We start from the raw sequence: 14,614 nt of genomic DNA, 5'->3' as shown, positions 1-14,614 counted from the left end.
GTGCTTTACATCTCCTGTTACAGTACCATAGGTGTTCTCACTGTAAATGCTGGGAATTAATTTGGTGGGCCATTTATTAACACCTGACTCTAATGTTCCTGAAATAGTTAATATACAGGTGGCATTAGTGCCTTCGTTGGGCTGCTAAGTCAGATGGGTGAAAACATCTCTGGGGCCTCCCCAGGGTCCTTCCAGAGACTATGAGTAGGAATAGTGACTGTTTTCTAGAAGAAAGGCCTTGCTGACCCTGGCATGGAAGGGACCATCACTATGGTATTGGGTTCCAATAGACTATGAAACAAGTTAAGCCTGAGTTTTTATGGACTTCAAAATACACTGGGCCTTTTACAACCCCCATTTTCACCTTTCAGAATGTCTTGAGTTCAAGTTGCCAGGGTGAACTTTGTGGAGGAGCTGAGAGCTTGGTATGTTTACTGGTCGTAGAGTGTGCAAACGTTTCCTTCAGGACTAAAGGGAATAAGAAGTCCTCTGAGCTGCCACTTAGACTTTCCCACTGCTCTTCGCTTTCAGTGCAAATGAACTATACGGGGGGTGGGGGGGGGGGAGATTGAAAGAGCTGTCAAAGAGCGGGATTAGGGGCGGGTAAAAATAAAAATAAAATGGACAGAGGCTTAACCACCTTGAATGGGTTATCTTGGTAATACCTTGGTAAAGCTGACTGTCAAAGTGACGGACGAACATTGTTCAAAGAAACGTCAACTGAAACTACAAAGAAATACCAACAAGGCTTTAAAACCGCCAAGCGAAAGCATTGTGTGGGGCAGGGCTGGGTGAGCGTGTGCCTCCGTGCGAGCGGACCAAAGGAGATATCGTATGTGTATCTCTTGCTATCAGAAGCTGTGGACACATGTACCGTGAAAGAGACGGGCCCTTTTCTGGGAAGCAGAATCTTCCTGGAAATGTGTGCTTTGTCCCAAATCCATTACCAGGTGATATACCCGGTTAGTCTCTTTTGGTGTAACTGGCTTATTATCTTGCTGTTAGGAATAACACTGTAATGATGTAATGAGAATATTAATGATGCTGTCTGTTGCTTAACCCATGTGCTGATATATTCATCATACATGTCAGCTCATTTGGGAGGAGAAGGCAGGAAGGAGAAGGAGGCAGCGGCGGCAGCACGTACCACGGAGGACTTATTCGGTTCCACGTCAGAAAGTGACACCTCAACTTTCTACGGCTTTGATGAGGACGATTTGGAAGAGCCTCGCTCCTGTCGAGGACGCCGCAGTGGCCGGGGTTCGCCCACAGCAGATAAAAAGGGCAGCTGCTGAGCCCATGGGACAGACTGTCTGGCCAATTAGCCACCCCCTCTGACTCTGGTCATTGTTCTAGTTCTGACATATATTTTTAAATGAAAGACAGCTTGGGCTTTTCCCATTATCCTTGCTTTTTCCTCCTACCTTCCATGTGCCCCGTCCCCTCCTAACATCCTTCTATTCTGGGTACAACAGAAGCACAAACTACTGAAAACAACACAACAAAGGAGCAGAATAAGAGTCCTCTGGGTAGAGGTGGCACCATAGTGGGCTATTTATTTTCCCTAGAAATAGGAAGTTAGGTGGATTTTCTTTCTGCTGGGGGAGGGCATCTTTTTGATGTGAGCAGAGTTGATTTCCCCATTTTTTTTTTTTAAGGGAACAGGAGCATGAGGTTTGGAAACAAAGAACAAATAACATTAACAATTATTATTTATATGTGCTAGCTATTATTAGATTCAGATGAGGGGAGAGAGAGAGAGAAAGAGAGGGAGAGAATAAGAGAAATGGAAGTAATATCCTGTTTAGGGGCAAGCCAGTGTGTGTGTGTGTGTGTGTGTGTGTGTGTGTGTGTGTGTGTGTGTGTGTGTGTGTAGAATTTCCTCAATGGGAGTTGGTGGCTCGGCAGAGCAAACCCCACCCCATGTCTCCTCCATGACCTTTACATCTTTCTCTCTGCTGTGAGAAAATGGCAGCCATCCCAGAGAAGCCTGGGGCCACTTACATTTGGCCCCCTTCCAGCGCTGGCCCTGACCGGCAGTGGCCGCTCCCTGGGCTCCTCTCCTTTCCTTGCTGTGGGGTTTCCCTCACTTTCGTCCTGGTGAAGATCAGCGTCCATCCATCTGAACACAGGAATGGAATGTGAACAAGTCACAGGCTCGGCTCTGGCAGAGCAACGGAGGTGGCAACTCCTGGAAGGAAGAGTGATACCGCACAATGTATCTCCCCTCCCTTCGCCCCTGCGTAAAAACATGTAGCCGCCCATTGGATGATGACGTCTTCCGTATTTCTTCCACTTTTTATAGTGCCTGCCAGGCACTTTGTTTTATCTTTCCAATAGCATTTCCTGAAATAAACCAAAGCAACACTTGGTCCGAGACCTCAGGGATAAGGAAGACTGTCCACCTCACTGGCAGTCCCTGAGAACAGCTGGGAGGCCCTACTGAACAGGTATGTCCTGGCTGAGTTTCACAATGAGTGCAAAACCATCATAGTTCTTTTTTTTTTTTCCTTTTTCTTTTTCCTTTTTCTTTCTTTCCTTTGGTTCCTCTAAGCTTGCTCTTTTGTGTTTCTGGATTCCCCCTTTGTGGTGTGGGGGTGGTGAATGGAGAGTCTGGCCTGTGTGTGCATGCTGGGCAGAGGTGCAGGGCTGATATTGGCTTGGCGGGGGGAGGGGCTCAATATAGAGAATGGCAAGCTTTTGGCTTCTGGCTTTGGCTTTTGGCTTCAACTGCAAGAGAAAGTGGCTGGGGAAATGCTTGGCTGACTTTTTCCTTGGTAAATGTGGAAGTGAAGTCTGTTGGCTTGGGTAGGAATAAAGATGCAGAGAACAGTGTACTGCATGTCTAGGGTGGTACTTTGGGCTCTTGGGACCTGTTTCACAGCCAAGGGACTAAGTCTAAATTAAAGATCTCTGGGCTGGCAAGATGGCTTATTGGGTAAGGGTGCTTGCAGCTAAGCCTGACAAGCTGAGTTTGATCTGTGGAGAGAATTGAATCTTGTAAGCTGTCTTCTGACAGCCACATGTGCACCATGGCATGTGTGAACATGCAAAGACACACAGGAGCATGCATGAGCAAGTACACACATACACACACAGCAAACCAACAGCAACCAAATTAAAGGCCTCTGATTAAGCACAACACTGAACTGAATTGTTTTGACGATTCTGATTTCCATTCTGAGTATGGCCAGGGTATTGGTTTTCCATGAGCAAGCATATCGAGGTCCTTCTGGTTGCCTACTCAACTGGCTATTTGTGAGTATCAGAGGAGATTTGTTTCAACTGTCCACTCATAAAATATCAAGTTAACTCAGCAAAAATAAAGACATGCAGACAAAACTACAAATGGACCCCTCTGAGTTCTCCTAATAGTCTGAGACAGCAGGATGGCTACTGTTCTGTTTAAATGGATATAAGCTTATCTGAATGCCTGTCCTTAGTTTTGAGAGATCAGAAATGACATTGCCACCCACTTTGGGGATGTTCTGCTGATTATGGATCCTAGGAATGGGACATAGGCCTCCCATGTGATACTATCCCTGCATGCTCGCACACATTGGGTCTGCTCTTGCTGCCACTTTCCACCTCTGGACTTTCCTCCTTTGTTTCAGATTTTGGATTCATAGCCTTATGACTTTCGCTGATGAAATATGAACTTCCAAGTCAATACAAAGTATATCCATTCAGTCTACATAATCATTTGAACTCTTGTCTAGTTGGTCGTGGTCCTAGAATTATCAGTGATAATTCCACTTTGAACTTGGGGCATTTTAAAACCCATGTGTTTAAATAAAATTGTCTTTTAAAAGCCACTTGCCTTAGGCATCTAGTCTGTGTGTCTAATAAGGAACCAAATAGTTTAGAACTGTTTAACAAGGCCAACCCCCAGGACAACGTCTTGGCTTCTGCTTGTCTGATTTCTGTCACCAGCTTAGCTTGCTTCTCAGTTTCTCCTGATAGACATTGTAGCTGTTGGCACAGTCAGGGTGAGCACAGCATCGCTGCTTCACATCATTTGAGCATCACCAATCATTTCCCACATAGCTCCAGCATCTGTAAACAGACTCAGGATTCATATTCCTTAATGAAAACTTTAGGAGGAACTGGAAGGAACCTGGAACATGATTAGATTCCCATATCTCACCTTACAGTTAGGGGAAAACTCAACCTGGACAGGGTAACTGAGCTCAGTTTGAGTGAGTGCAACAGACATTGCTTTAGAGGGGAGTCCCTTAAAGCAGAGGGATGGCACTTTAGAGAGAAGGTACAGGAGGTGGCAGCTGGTGGTCCTGGATCCTGGAAAACTTGATAGTGTTGAGATTAGGTCCATAGCTCCCTTCTCCAGAGAACAGACAAATGTGTGTTGGCACTATTTGGAGTGCTTGACTTCCATCTTGATACTCCAAGACAGATGCTTGTTAACACAAGCTCATAGGTAAAGAAGCTGAGGCCAAGTAATGAGGTTAAGTGTACCTAAGACCCCCACATATAGTAAGGAACCAGGTTTGACCCCCGGCAGCCTGATTCTAGAGCCCATTGGCTGGTCATCTGCATGTGCTGTCTCTCAAATGGGCCTTAGTTAAGGAACACATATCATACATTATATACCTCATTCAGTTCCAGTTGAAGTAGAGGATACCTGTGATGACTGTATCTTTAAAAGCCAACCCTCTAAGAAGCTATTTTAACCACTAAGAATAAGCAATTAGATCTCATTGAAGAGAATCCTAATTCTGGTCAAGGTTTGTACAGAATATTGTAGGCAACTCACCTTCTACACAAACTGTAGTTTTAAGACAAGACTCTGATGCCTGATAGGGACAAAAAGCCCTTTCTTGTGACCTCAGGAATCACAGGAGTTGTATGAACCACTAGAAAGTTCTGGCAAAGCATCCCTATGAACATTTAGGGTCAAAAAGGAGATCACAGCCATCTATGAAATGACATGACCAGAATGCTTCAGAAATGTCACCTAAATTTTTCTTAGTACCAGCCCCAGCAAGGGGAAAAGCAAAGGTGTCAAACTTACTGCCACATTTAAATCCTCAGGGGAATCATTGGTGTGAAGGTAACTGCTGTTGTCATAGGTGACTATCTATCTGATGTTTGTTCCAAGCACAAGCTAAAGGCATCATTTTCTGTTTTGGAGACTATGAGGAGACCAGAGAGTAAGATCACTATAGCACTGGGAATGAGGAATATGCATTTAATTTTTTAAAGGTACTTTAAAGTCAGCAGTCCAATTTACTGTTGGTATTTTAGAGATAGGGATTTAATAAAAAATAGGATGCTCACATCAGCAGCATCCCTTTAAGTCTTCCTGCTTGCTTTGTGTGTCTCTACGCACCTAATGGGCTGAAGCCTGATATTGCCTTTATATAGCACTTGAGGGAACATGAGATCATTACTTGGGGAGAGAACTAAAGGCTGCTTGGAGGTGCTTACTTCATGGTGGAATAAAATTAATTAATTTTATTCCAACATGCCTCCTGTTACAGTTGATGAATATGATTTTGAACATATACTTAGAGTTTGAGCAGACTCATGCACTAGGAATTTTTCCACAGGGGATTTTGTTTAGCCTTGGGAAGGGAAGTTGCTTTAGTTGTGAGTTTTCTGAGTGAGGCATATTTGATCTAGTGAGTAGAAACCTAAAGCAGACATGAAAGACTTCTAATTTCTGGGCTCGACTCCCTGTGTGAGCTAATTGCCGTGAATGCTATCTCAGTTTTCTCTATGCCCAAGATGTGGACATGTCTTTCTTTTTTACCATAGCACATGACCAACATTATTGATTATAGTTCTAAAAACAACCTTGTGAAGTGAGCTAGATGTCATCTTTCTCCATTTTGCTGGTGGGGAAACTGAGGTTTAGTCAGCTTAGATGATTGGTCTGAAATTCCAAGGTCAATAAGTTCTGGGTGTCTAGGTCTACTCAGTTTTCATCTTTTAAAATTCAGCCTATGCTGACTTCCTTTCAGGCTGCATTTTTTGAAGACATCTCAAATAGAATTACTAAAGGGCTTTATATCGTATTCTTTGGGTTGAGAAGAGTTATTCAATGTAAAACAAACATAAAACAGTGAAACTTGCCCATTGGACAGTAGAACGGTGCTAAGAAACACCAATGTCCACGTTCCCATGAACTTTCTGTAAGAACCTGGACTTCCTGTGTAGTCAGGGTTTGGGTAGTGTGGTAGGGTATCAGGGAGTTAAACATTTGAAACTCCATTTTGATCATGTGCCCAAGAGCCTGTAACATTACAACATTGAATCACATAACACTAATGCACTTAATAAAAATGATTTCTGGCCATTTATTCAAAATAACAATAAAGGAAAGGCCATTTTGCTTGGTTGATTTCCAAAATAACCAAACTGATAGAAACCCCCCTGTAAAGGTGATTTGTCAGCTGGGGACAGAAGTTTCCAGGACTCACCCAAACTAAACCAAACCCAACCCAACCAAACCCAATCAAACTCAACCAAACCAAACCTAACCAAAACTAAACAAAACACACCAGACATAATTTTAATCCCAGTACTGGAGTAGGAGTAAGAACAAAGATAGGCTAATGGATTATCCAGGGTGCTAGTAAGTTAGCCTACTAGGCAGGCTAGTCTCAAATAACAAAGTGGCCATTCCCTAAGAAATGACTCCTGAGGTTGTCCTATGACTTGCACAGCACATGCAAATGCACACGCACACACTTGCACTCCCCACTCCCACATCCACACAAAAGAAGCCATTAGCAAAACAAAACAAAACAAAAACAACAACAAAACCCCCAGTAGGTTCAAAGCTGCAGTTAAGTTAAAAAAAAAACATCCCAATACTGGCTTTCAACCAATAACTAAAATGAAAAACAACAACAAACCCTTCCAAGATACTAATTAAAAAACAAACAAACTAAAACTCATATACCCTTCATCCAGATTCTCCAAATAACCACAGTATACAAACCACAATCAGAAATTAATTTTGGTACAATACTGAAAGCTTCAGACCCTATTCAGATTCTGCCTATTTTCTTGGTAATGTTACTTTTTCTGGTCCAGGATCACACATTGCATCCAGTTGGCCTATTCTTCCAAAGTTCTTTAACCAGGATTAATGAGTCACACTGCCTGCCTTGGGTTTTCAATTTCTTGATGCTTTTGTAAGCGCTGGCTAATAATTTTTATAGCTATTCCCTTTAGGTTCCTGTGATGTTTTCTAATGATATGAATAAGGCTGTTTATTTTCAGCAAGGATGTTATAAAAAGGAGTTTATATCCTTCCCAGTGCATTGTTACCAAACAGATCCATGATTGACTTAGCCCTTTGCTGGTAAGAAAGGTATTTGTTCTATCAGCTGAGTTTTCCAGCTAGTAAGTTCCTAGATATCGAATGATAAAGTTTTTATTCAGCTATGCCTTTCTTCACTTGCTGACTAGGAACTGAATAACATGTAATGTAGTATACACTTGACTGCTCGGCCCTGTAAAGTAAAGATGTAGTTAATCACAAAACTGATGCAAACTAATGCATTTTTTGACCAATGGAACTACTTGCAGTCTAATTGGGAAGACTAAGAAGACCGGATATTTACAAATATTCAATACGTAAGGGCTGTTGTAGAGTAGGATGTGATGTCTTTTGCTGTGGCTCACAGTAGTCAGGGAGATGTTCTTAGCAGGAACCTTCTGAATCAACAAACTTCAGGTGGACTGCTCTTCTTCAAGCTGTAGGTTTGCTGTCAGAGAGGATGGAGGAATAGCTGAATCCAAAGCAAAACTGGGAATCACAACTTGATCTGTGAAAAAAATGGCAAAAATAACATGAAAGAATGTTTAAGTGTTGCGTTGTAATATGTTCTTCTTACCAGTAGTTTTTCTCCTCCAAAGATGGTATGTTCCTGAGGGCAAGAGTGACATCATTCAGTGTCTACTGGATAATACCCAATGCCACCATAACATAGTTATTTATTAAAATTAAGTGAGAACTTAACAGTGAATCTGAGTTAATTAGTGGAAATATCCTAAAATCTTGTTCTATACATGTTGGATGCTTAACTAATGTTTCTGATGTAACAGTAGAGAAGCTGTCATTGGAAGCAATATCCATTGGTCAAGGCAGAGAGGGAGATGAGAGTTGAAGGGTAGTAAAGTGGTAGAGGGGGATAAAGGAGAGAAATGAGGATGTGAATGATGAAGGTGGTAGAGAGCTGTCAAGGTGGGGGAAGATGAAAAGCTAGGCTTCTTTGGAGGGGCTGAGAGTAGGAAACCAAGATTAGTGAAGCATTTTCCATGGTCTGTAGTTGACTTAGCCAAAATAAATGGGAGCAAAATATATGTCAAGAGAGCAAACTCAAAAACTAACTAGCTATTTTCTAGGTGGATTAAATGGAGCAAAAAGAAAAAATTGTGTGTGTGTGTGTGTGTGTGTGTGTGTGTGTGTGTGTGTGTGTATGTGTATATGTGTGTGTGTGTTACTGGTAGATGGATGAAAGGTGAAAATTTGTAGAAACTCAAAGGGTCTGATTACAGTTATGATATGAACTCTGACAAAGTGACAGGAGCCATCTGACCACAGGAGTTAGGAGCATTGTAGGAGGGGGAAAAACTTTCAGAGGATAGACTTATGACCAGTATCTGACAAGCAGACAAATGGCGGGCAACCTGGGGAAAGTCAAAAGAAAGATCACCATGGCTTATATTTCAAGTGAAAGGGCTAGAGTCAGGTGGTACTAGCTGAGTTTAGGGACAGGAAAGAAGAGTGACTAGCCAGGGGCCACCAAATCAGCAGCTTAGAGAGATGTGTGGCTGTGAGTGGAATCAAGTAAATGGAGAGGAGCAGAAGCAGATATGGATGGAATTGTTGGTGGGTCTGGCAATGTGGACTTTCTCAGGCTTCCTTTGAAAACAAAAGTAGATGGATAGAGTCAATTTTGGGAATGTATTTCCTCATGGCCTGTGCACATGGCTAAGGAATGATGTCTTGGGTTGACCAGAAGGAGCAGTATAGCAGGCTGAAGAGTCTGATCTTGGAAGAGGTGGAGATGTTTGTTTAATTTTAAATTTTATTCCTTCTGCCTTGGTCATTTTCCTATTAGACTCCTTCTTCCCTCCACGCAGAGCTCATAGCCATGTGGGCTGTCTCCATTGGAGTTCCATCCCTGTTCTCTTGAACTGCTTCTAAGGGGAAATACAAGTGTACTTGCTGGCATCCGTTCACTACCTCATGCTAAAGAACAATAACAACTTTGGGGCTCCATTTCCAATAGAAGCAAAGCCTATACCTGGTTGGCATCCTTGTTTTGAAGTGCACAAGTGTCCAAAGCTGACACTTGCCAATACTGGGCTCGGAGAGGATAAAAGTACATCCTGTGGTTTGGTTTCTTTTTGAATAATTCTGATACTCTATCACTTGGCCAGGGTTAGAGGTGAAGATGTGTGTATGTATAAAGTCATCGTCTTTTGGTCATGAGCCAGATGGGACAGTAGCTATAGTTATCTGTAGCTGTTCCTATACTCAGAATGAGTCATTTACACATAGGTAATTGGAAGATATGATTTAATAAGGGTCTTATTTTTGTTTAACTTAGAAAAGATTTGGTTTGTTTGGTTTCCAAGTAGAAAACTTTGGTGTTTCTTTGTGTACATCCAGTTTTATCTTCTGTATTCTGTCTCCTGGATCATTCAGTGATTACCCTGCCCTGTTGCTGGCTGATTTCACATTGCTGATGTCTGAGGCACCAGAGAGCCAAGCCTGGTTTTCAATGCCCAAAGCTGTGGCTTCGTTAGCTCCATCATTGATTAGTGGCTTTTTTTTTTTCTTTTCAATTCATTTCACACACTCCATCCTCATCCTTAATTTTAATCTTTCTTTCTTGATTAGCTGTTCTGTGCTGGCTGTTGTTTTTTTATCTCTCATTGCCTTTCCCTCTGCAGTCCACTCTGTGACCCAGGAACTGTGCATCCTTCAAGCAAGCCATTCCTGAAGAAGATGAAGCAAATCCAGATGACGAGCCTCTCCTCTGCTTCCTTCTCTTCTCTTGTCCAGCCCATCCTGAGCATGGATTTCAGCTAATGCCGGAACCTGCAGGGATTGGATGGAAATGCTTCCAGCATCTCTCAGCTCAGCCAAGTTTCAGAAACAGCTCAAGTTTGTGCAATAAGAAGATTTTATTTTATTTTCTCTCTTTAAAAGTCTTCATTGCCTTTGCTTGAAATGTCGGTGAGAAAGTACCCAGCTCAGAGTGGAATTTGCTCTGCAATAGAAATAACAACGTAAACTGACAAAGACAAATAAATAAATAAATAAATGTGAACTATTTTATTTATTTCAATATTTAAAAGAAAAAAGTGCTGACATTGCACTGTATTTTTGTTTAAAGTACCTTCTACTTCAAAAGTTAAAAAGAAAAAAAAAAAAAAAAAAAAAAGATTTTGTGAAGACCTGAAATCAAAAGAGTCTTTACTGTAAAATAAAGGCATCGTGTTGACTTTAAGGAAAAGTACCCCACATTTTTAATAAGGAAATAAAGATCAACTCTGCTCTCTCAGGCTTTTAAGAAAGCCATTTGTGTATGTGCATTAGGTTTTTGTTGTTGTTGTTAATTTCTGCTAGTTGGATATGGTAAGCAAGGACTGATCAGTCCTTCCAAAATCCCCTGGAAAGTATTGTTGATACTAAGTAACTATGTGTTAGGATTTGATTGCAATAAATTAGCTCCAAACTGGCAGTGTGTCCCACTCCCTACTGTCACCTCAGATGAACCCATTGACCAGAATGTAAAGCAGTAGTGGGCCCATCTAGTCTCATGAGGCCTGATGGAAGAAGGAATTCTACACAACTGATTGAATGCATTGCTGCAAAGTTAAGCAGATTCAAACAGAAAGGATTTTGTTTAAAACAGTTCAGTGAAGAAAACCAAAACAGCCACAAGTAAGCAGTGGATGAGGGCACATTAGTTCAGCTTCTGACAACTCCTGGAGGGAGTTGTTCAGGGGAGCCCTACTGAGCAGACTTCAGGGGGCCTGAGAGCCTTGAGTTTCTCTGAAGACTAGGGAGTTGGTTGGGAGGATATAAACTTGAAGCTAAGTTATTTGTGAGGAGATGTAGGAAGGCCAGTGTTCTATGTGTGTCCTTTATGGCTGTTATGGCCAATGAAATGGAATGCGGCGTTGTATGTTTGACCTAGCCCAGGAAGTCAGCTGACTGACTGGGACACTGGATTCTACCTCTTGGCTTCCACCTAGCTTGTCTTTTACATGTCCAGAGCAGAGTCACGGATGACACATATACAGTTTAAGGCTGGACATTCTTGTCAGCAAAGGTGCTTGAGCCACAGTATTACTGAATTGTCCCCAGCCTGAGAATAAATCTCACCTACCATTGAAAGTGAAGGGTGGATGGGCAGACTTTCCATTAGACCCTTCAGGCTTCCCACTCAAGAGAAGGGGGATGTCATCAAGAGTGTGTTTCTATCATTTTCTGATAGAAAATTTCCCTTGTCAAAAATGTTAATTATAATAATGATCTGTTCTCCAACCCACACTCACAGGTTACGATACGTGTAGAATTGTGATAAAGCTTTGCACAATGTAGGGTTTGTGTGAAGTCTGTGTAAGTTTCTGTTAAATAAAAGACTGTTTGCAATAGTCTTGTAACATCTGTAAGATTTGCTTATCAACCTCATCCTGCAGGAGTGACTCTTACAATGTGGTGTGAGATGAACTCTTGTAAAGACTTCAATCCCTTTCATGCCCAAGTTTATTTTTATTTATTTTTTTTTAATTTTAGAAGTGCATCCTGGGATAGCAGTTGCCATTAGCTTGAATGCCACATAGGGGCATCAGATGTGAGCAATATCTGGTGTTGGTGCTACCGTCTCTTCTTGGCTCAGAGTTACTATCACCCACCCAACATCGCCCCCCCCCCCACCATCTATCCTCTTTTCCATGGTCAAAACAGACTTTGCAAAATCCTCGTTATGTGGTAAAAGCACAGCAGACCTGTTTAATGTTGCTATCGTACTGATGCCAAGAAGTTTTTCACAGTCTTGAGAGAATGAGCATAAGCTTGGAGAAAAGATGGGAGGTTAGCCTTTTTAACTACTTGAAAGGTTCCCTAAGCTGGAAGATGTGCAAGCTGTAAGTAGACCCTCTAGGGTAGAGTTTTCCTAAAGGTGAATATGAATGCTGTCATCTAGGTTAGCCTGTCAAATCAGGTGTTTCCCTCTGAGCAATTGGTCCTGTTCCCACTGGGGCCATGTGGAGTGGACTGCAACATTACAGTGCTGTTGCCATTGGGTTTTACCTTCTTTTAGAATGAGGGTCACATGCAATTCCATTTTGGACTTAAGTTTTCTCAGTACTAAAAAGGAGGTTGTTCCCCACATCTAATATGTTATCCACCGTAACATCCCCATCTCCATTTTAAAAATTTGTGTTTGATTTTCATATGTGTGCATACATGTATGCATACATGTGTGCATGTATTTATGTGGGGGGGTCAGAAATTGTTGTTGTCTATTTTCCTCTATCATTTTTACCTTATTTTTTGGGACATAGTCACTTACTGAATCCAGACCTTGGCAGTTATGAACTCTAGGGATCTAATTGTTTCTGTCCCCTTCCCTGCCATCCCTAGGGTTACAGATGTATTGCTGTCGCCCCTGGATTTTAATGTATATGCTGGGGACCTGAACTCGGGTCCTTATGCTTGCACGGCAAAACACTACCCAACGGAGCCATCCTCCCAACCCCTTTCCCTTACCCCCTTTACATTGCAGTAAAATAAAAGATAAAGCTCATTACTTTAGCTGCTGAGTGTTTAGTTCTGTGGCAAAAGTACATTCATGTCATTGAGGAAATAGCTCCACACATCTCTACATTTTATCTTTTCCAGCTGAAACATTCCCTTTAAATGCCAACTCTCCTTCCTGGCCCCTTGCAGCCATTTTTTTTTCTTTTAAATTTTGTGACCCCCTGAATTGACTAATTCACATACTTGAATGAATGAACTCATGCAATGTTTGTCCTTTGCCCATTGACATTTCATTTTGCATAATATCTTCAAGGATACTCTATGCTAGGGCAAGGGATGATATTTCCCTTTTTTGGAGATTGAATTATGTATAAAGTATGTGATGTTTACCCATTGATCTGTCCAACAATAAATACTTGGAGCATAAAGCAGGTATCACAATTTATTATATACTCCCACTATTTAGAAGATTTGGAAGATTAGAACGAAGTCCTAGGTCACTGAAGAGGTTAAATGTCTTTCTAGAGAGAAGTAGTTACATCTAAAATCTCCCCTCTAGTTTGCATTTAGGAAAAGGGTACTTTGAGTCAGAAGGGAAGAAATTATCTTCATTATGGGTGTTTTTCTTTATGATTAAGGCCTTTTCTGTGGACACTATCATGGAGATGCTCACTGGACTAAGAGGTTGCCATAGAGTTGTAGTGTCAGTGTAAATGACCAGGGATGGAACATACTAAGGATAGTTAGGGATCCTCAATGGCAAGTCATGAAGGCAGTGAGTGTCACTTCAAGCATCTGGTGGTGAGTTGTTGGCTAAGAATGCCGGTGTTTTGTGTCCATAGATGTCATGACAAGATGGGGGAGGAGGATATATGTGCTAGCCTACAAACAAGAAAGGAGAAGAGCAAATCGCTTTCCTCTTCCACTTGAAAATATGGTAGTTACTATAAAATATATTAGTACTTATACTGTAGTTACTATAGCACTTGGATTGAAGTCCAAGCACATTGCTTACCATAAAGGCTTAGAATGAGAACTGATGTTCAGATGCCTGCAGAGCAGGTGTCTTCAGTAAGCCAGGCAGGTGTGGCAGTGACCTGCAGGAAATAACAGTGCTAGGGAGGAGGGAACAGCTCTCAGTGCTCAGCCTCAGGGACAAGAGTGGTGCTCAGGGTGTGTGGTGCTGGAGAGTAGCTCTGCTGTGTGGGACAGCTGCTACTTAACTCAGGGTTTTCTGGGTATGCGTGCATGCATGCATGTGTGTGTAGGATGGAGGTAGGCACTTGGTGTCTTCCTCAATAGCTTCTCGACCTTGTGATAATTTGTGACACGGTCTCCCTCTCACTGAACCTGGAGCTCACTGGCTATTCAGAAAGCCCCGGGGATCCTCCCGTCTCTGCATCTTCAGCACTGGGATTACCGGTGTGTGCCTCCATGTCCAGCTTAGACACCCATGTTTGCACAGCAAGTACTTTCCTAATTAGGTCATCTCTCTTCAGCCATCTTCTGGCTTTTCAAGAGAAGTACAACATGAACATTTTGGTGAGATTTCTCCATTTAAAAAATTTGGCAGTAAGTGAAAAGGAAACATTGAAGATCAACTTGGTGTGGACTAAGCCACGTGTGACTATATACAGGACATGCTTTGAATGTATTTTGATAGTTTTGGACTTAAAAATGTGGATAAGGTTGAAGTTGAGGTTGGAATGATTTGTCCAAAATCCTTGAGAACAACTGATCCTCATGTTAACTCGGGACTGTAGATAGTATATCCTGGCTTGGAGTTGTTACGTGGTGGGAAAGAGACTTGGGTGGTCTCTGAGTAGAGAGAGCTATATCATCCACCATTCAGCATGT

The 14,614-nt window shown here is 42.0% G+C and overlaps 1 protein-coding gene across 3 annotated transcripts in view; it reads left to right on the top strand.

Annotated features, from left to right (window-relative positions):
- Dpf3 (double PHD fingers 3) overlaps positions 1 to 14,614 on the top strand; it is a 260,400-nt gene that overhangs the window by 203,399 nt on the left and 42,387 nt on the right. The window contains exon 9 of one of the 3 annotated variants that reach the window (XM_051196286.1): positions 9,937 to 10,289. The exons of 1 other annotated variant lie outside the window; for it this stretch is intronic. In XM_051196286.1, the coding sequence (XP_051052243.1) occupies positions 9,937 to 9,986 (50 nt within the window). In that variant the 3' untranslated portion in view covers positions 9,987 to 10,289. Of the gene's footprint in view, positions 1 to 1,092; positions 1,646 to 9,936; positions 10,290 to 14,614 lie in introns of those variants that run through there. One more of the 3 variants, XM_051196285.1, reaches the window with a different exon arrangement.

This window comes from Phodopus roborovskii, unplaced genomic scaffold (assembly GCF_943737965.1).
Source record: "Phodopus roborovskii unplaced genomic scaffold, PHOROB, whole genome shotgun sequence".
In the NCBI taxonomy this organism is placed as follows: Eukaryota; Metazoa; Chordata; class Mammalia; order Rodentia; family Cricetidae; genus Phodopus; species Phodopus roborovskii.
Note: the sequence above shows the minus strand (reverse complement) of the source record. Positions and strands in the feature narration are given on the sequence as shown.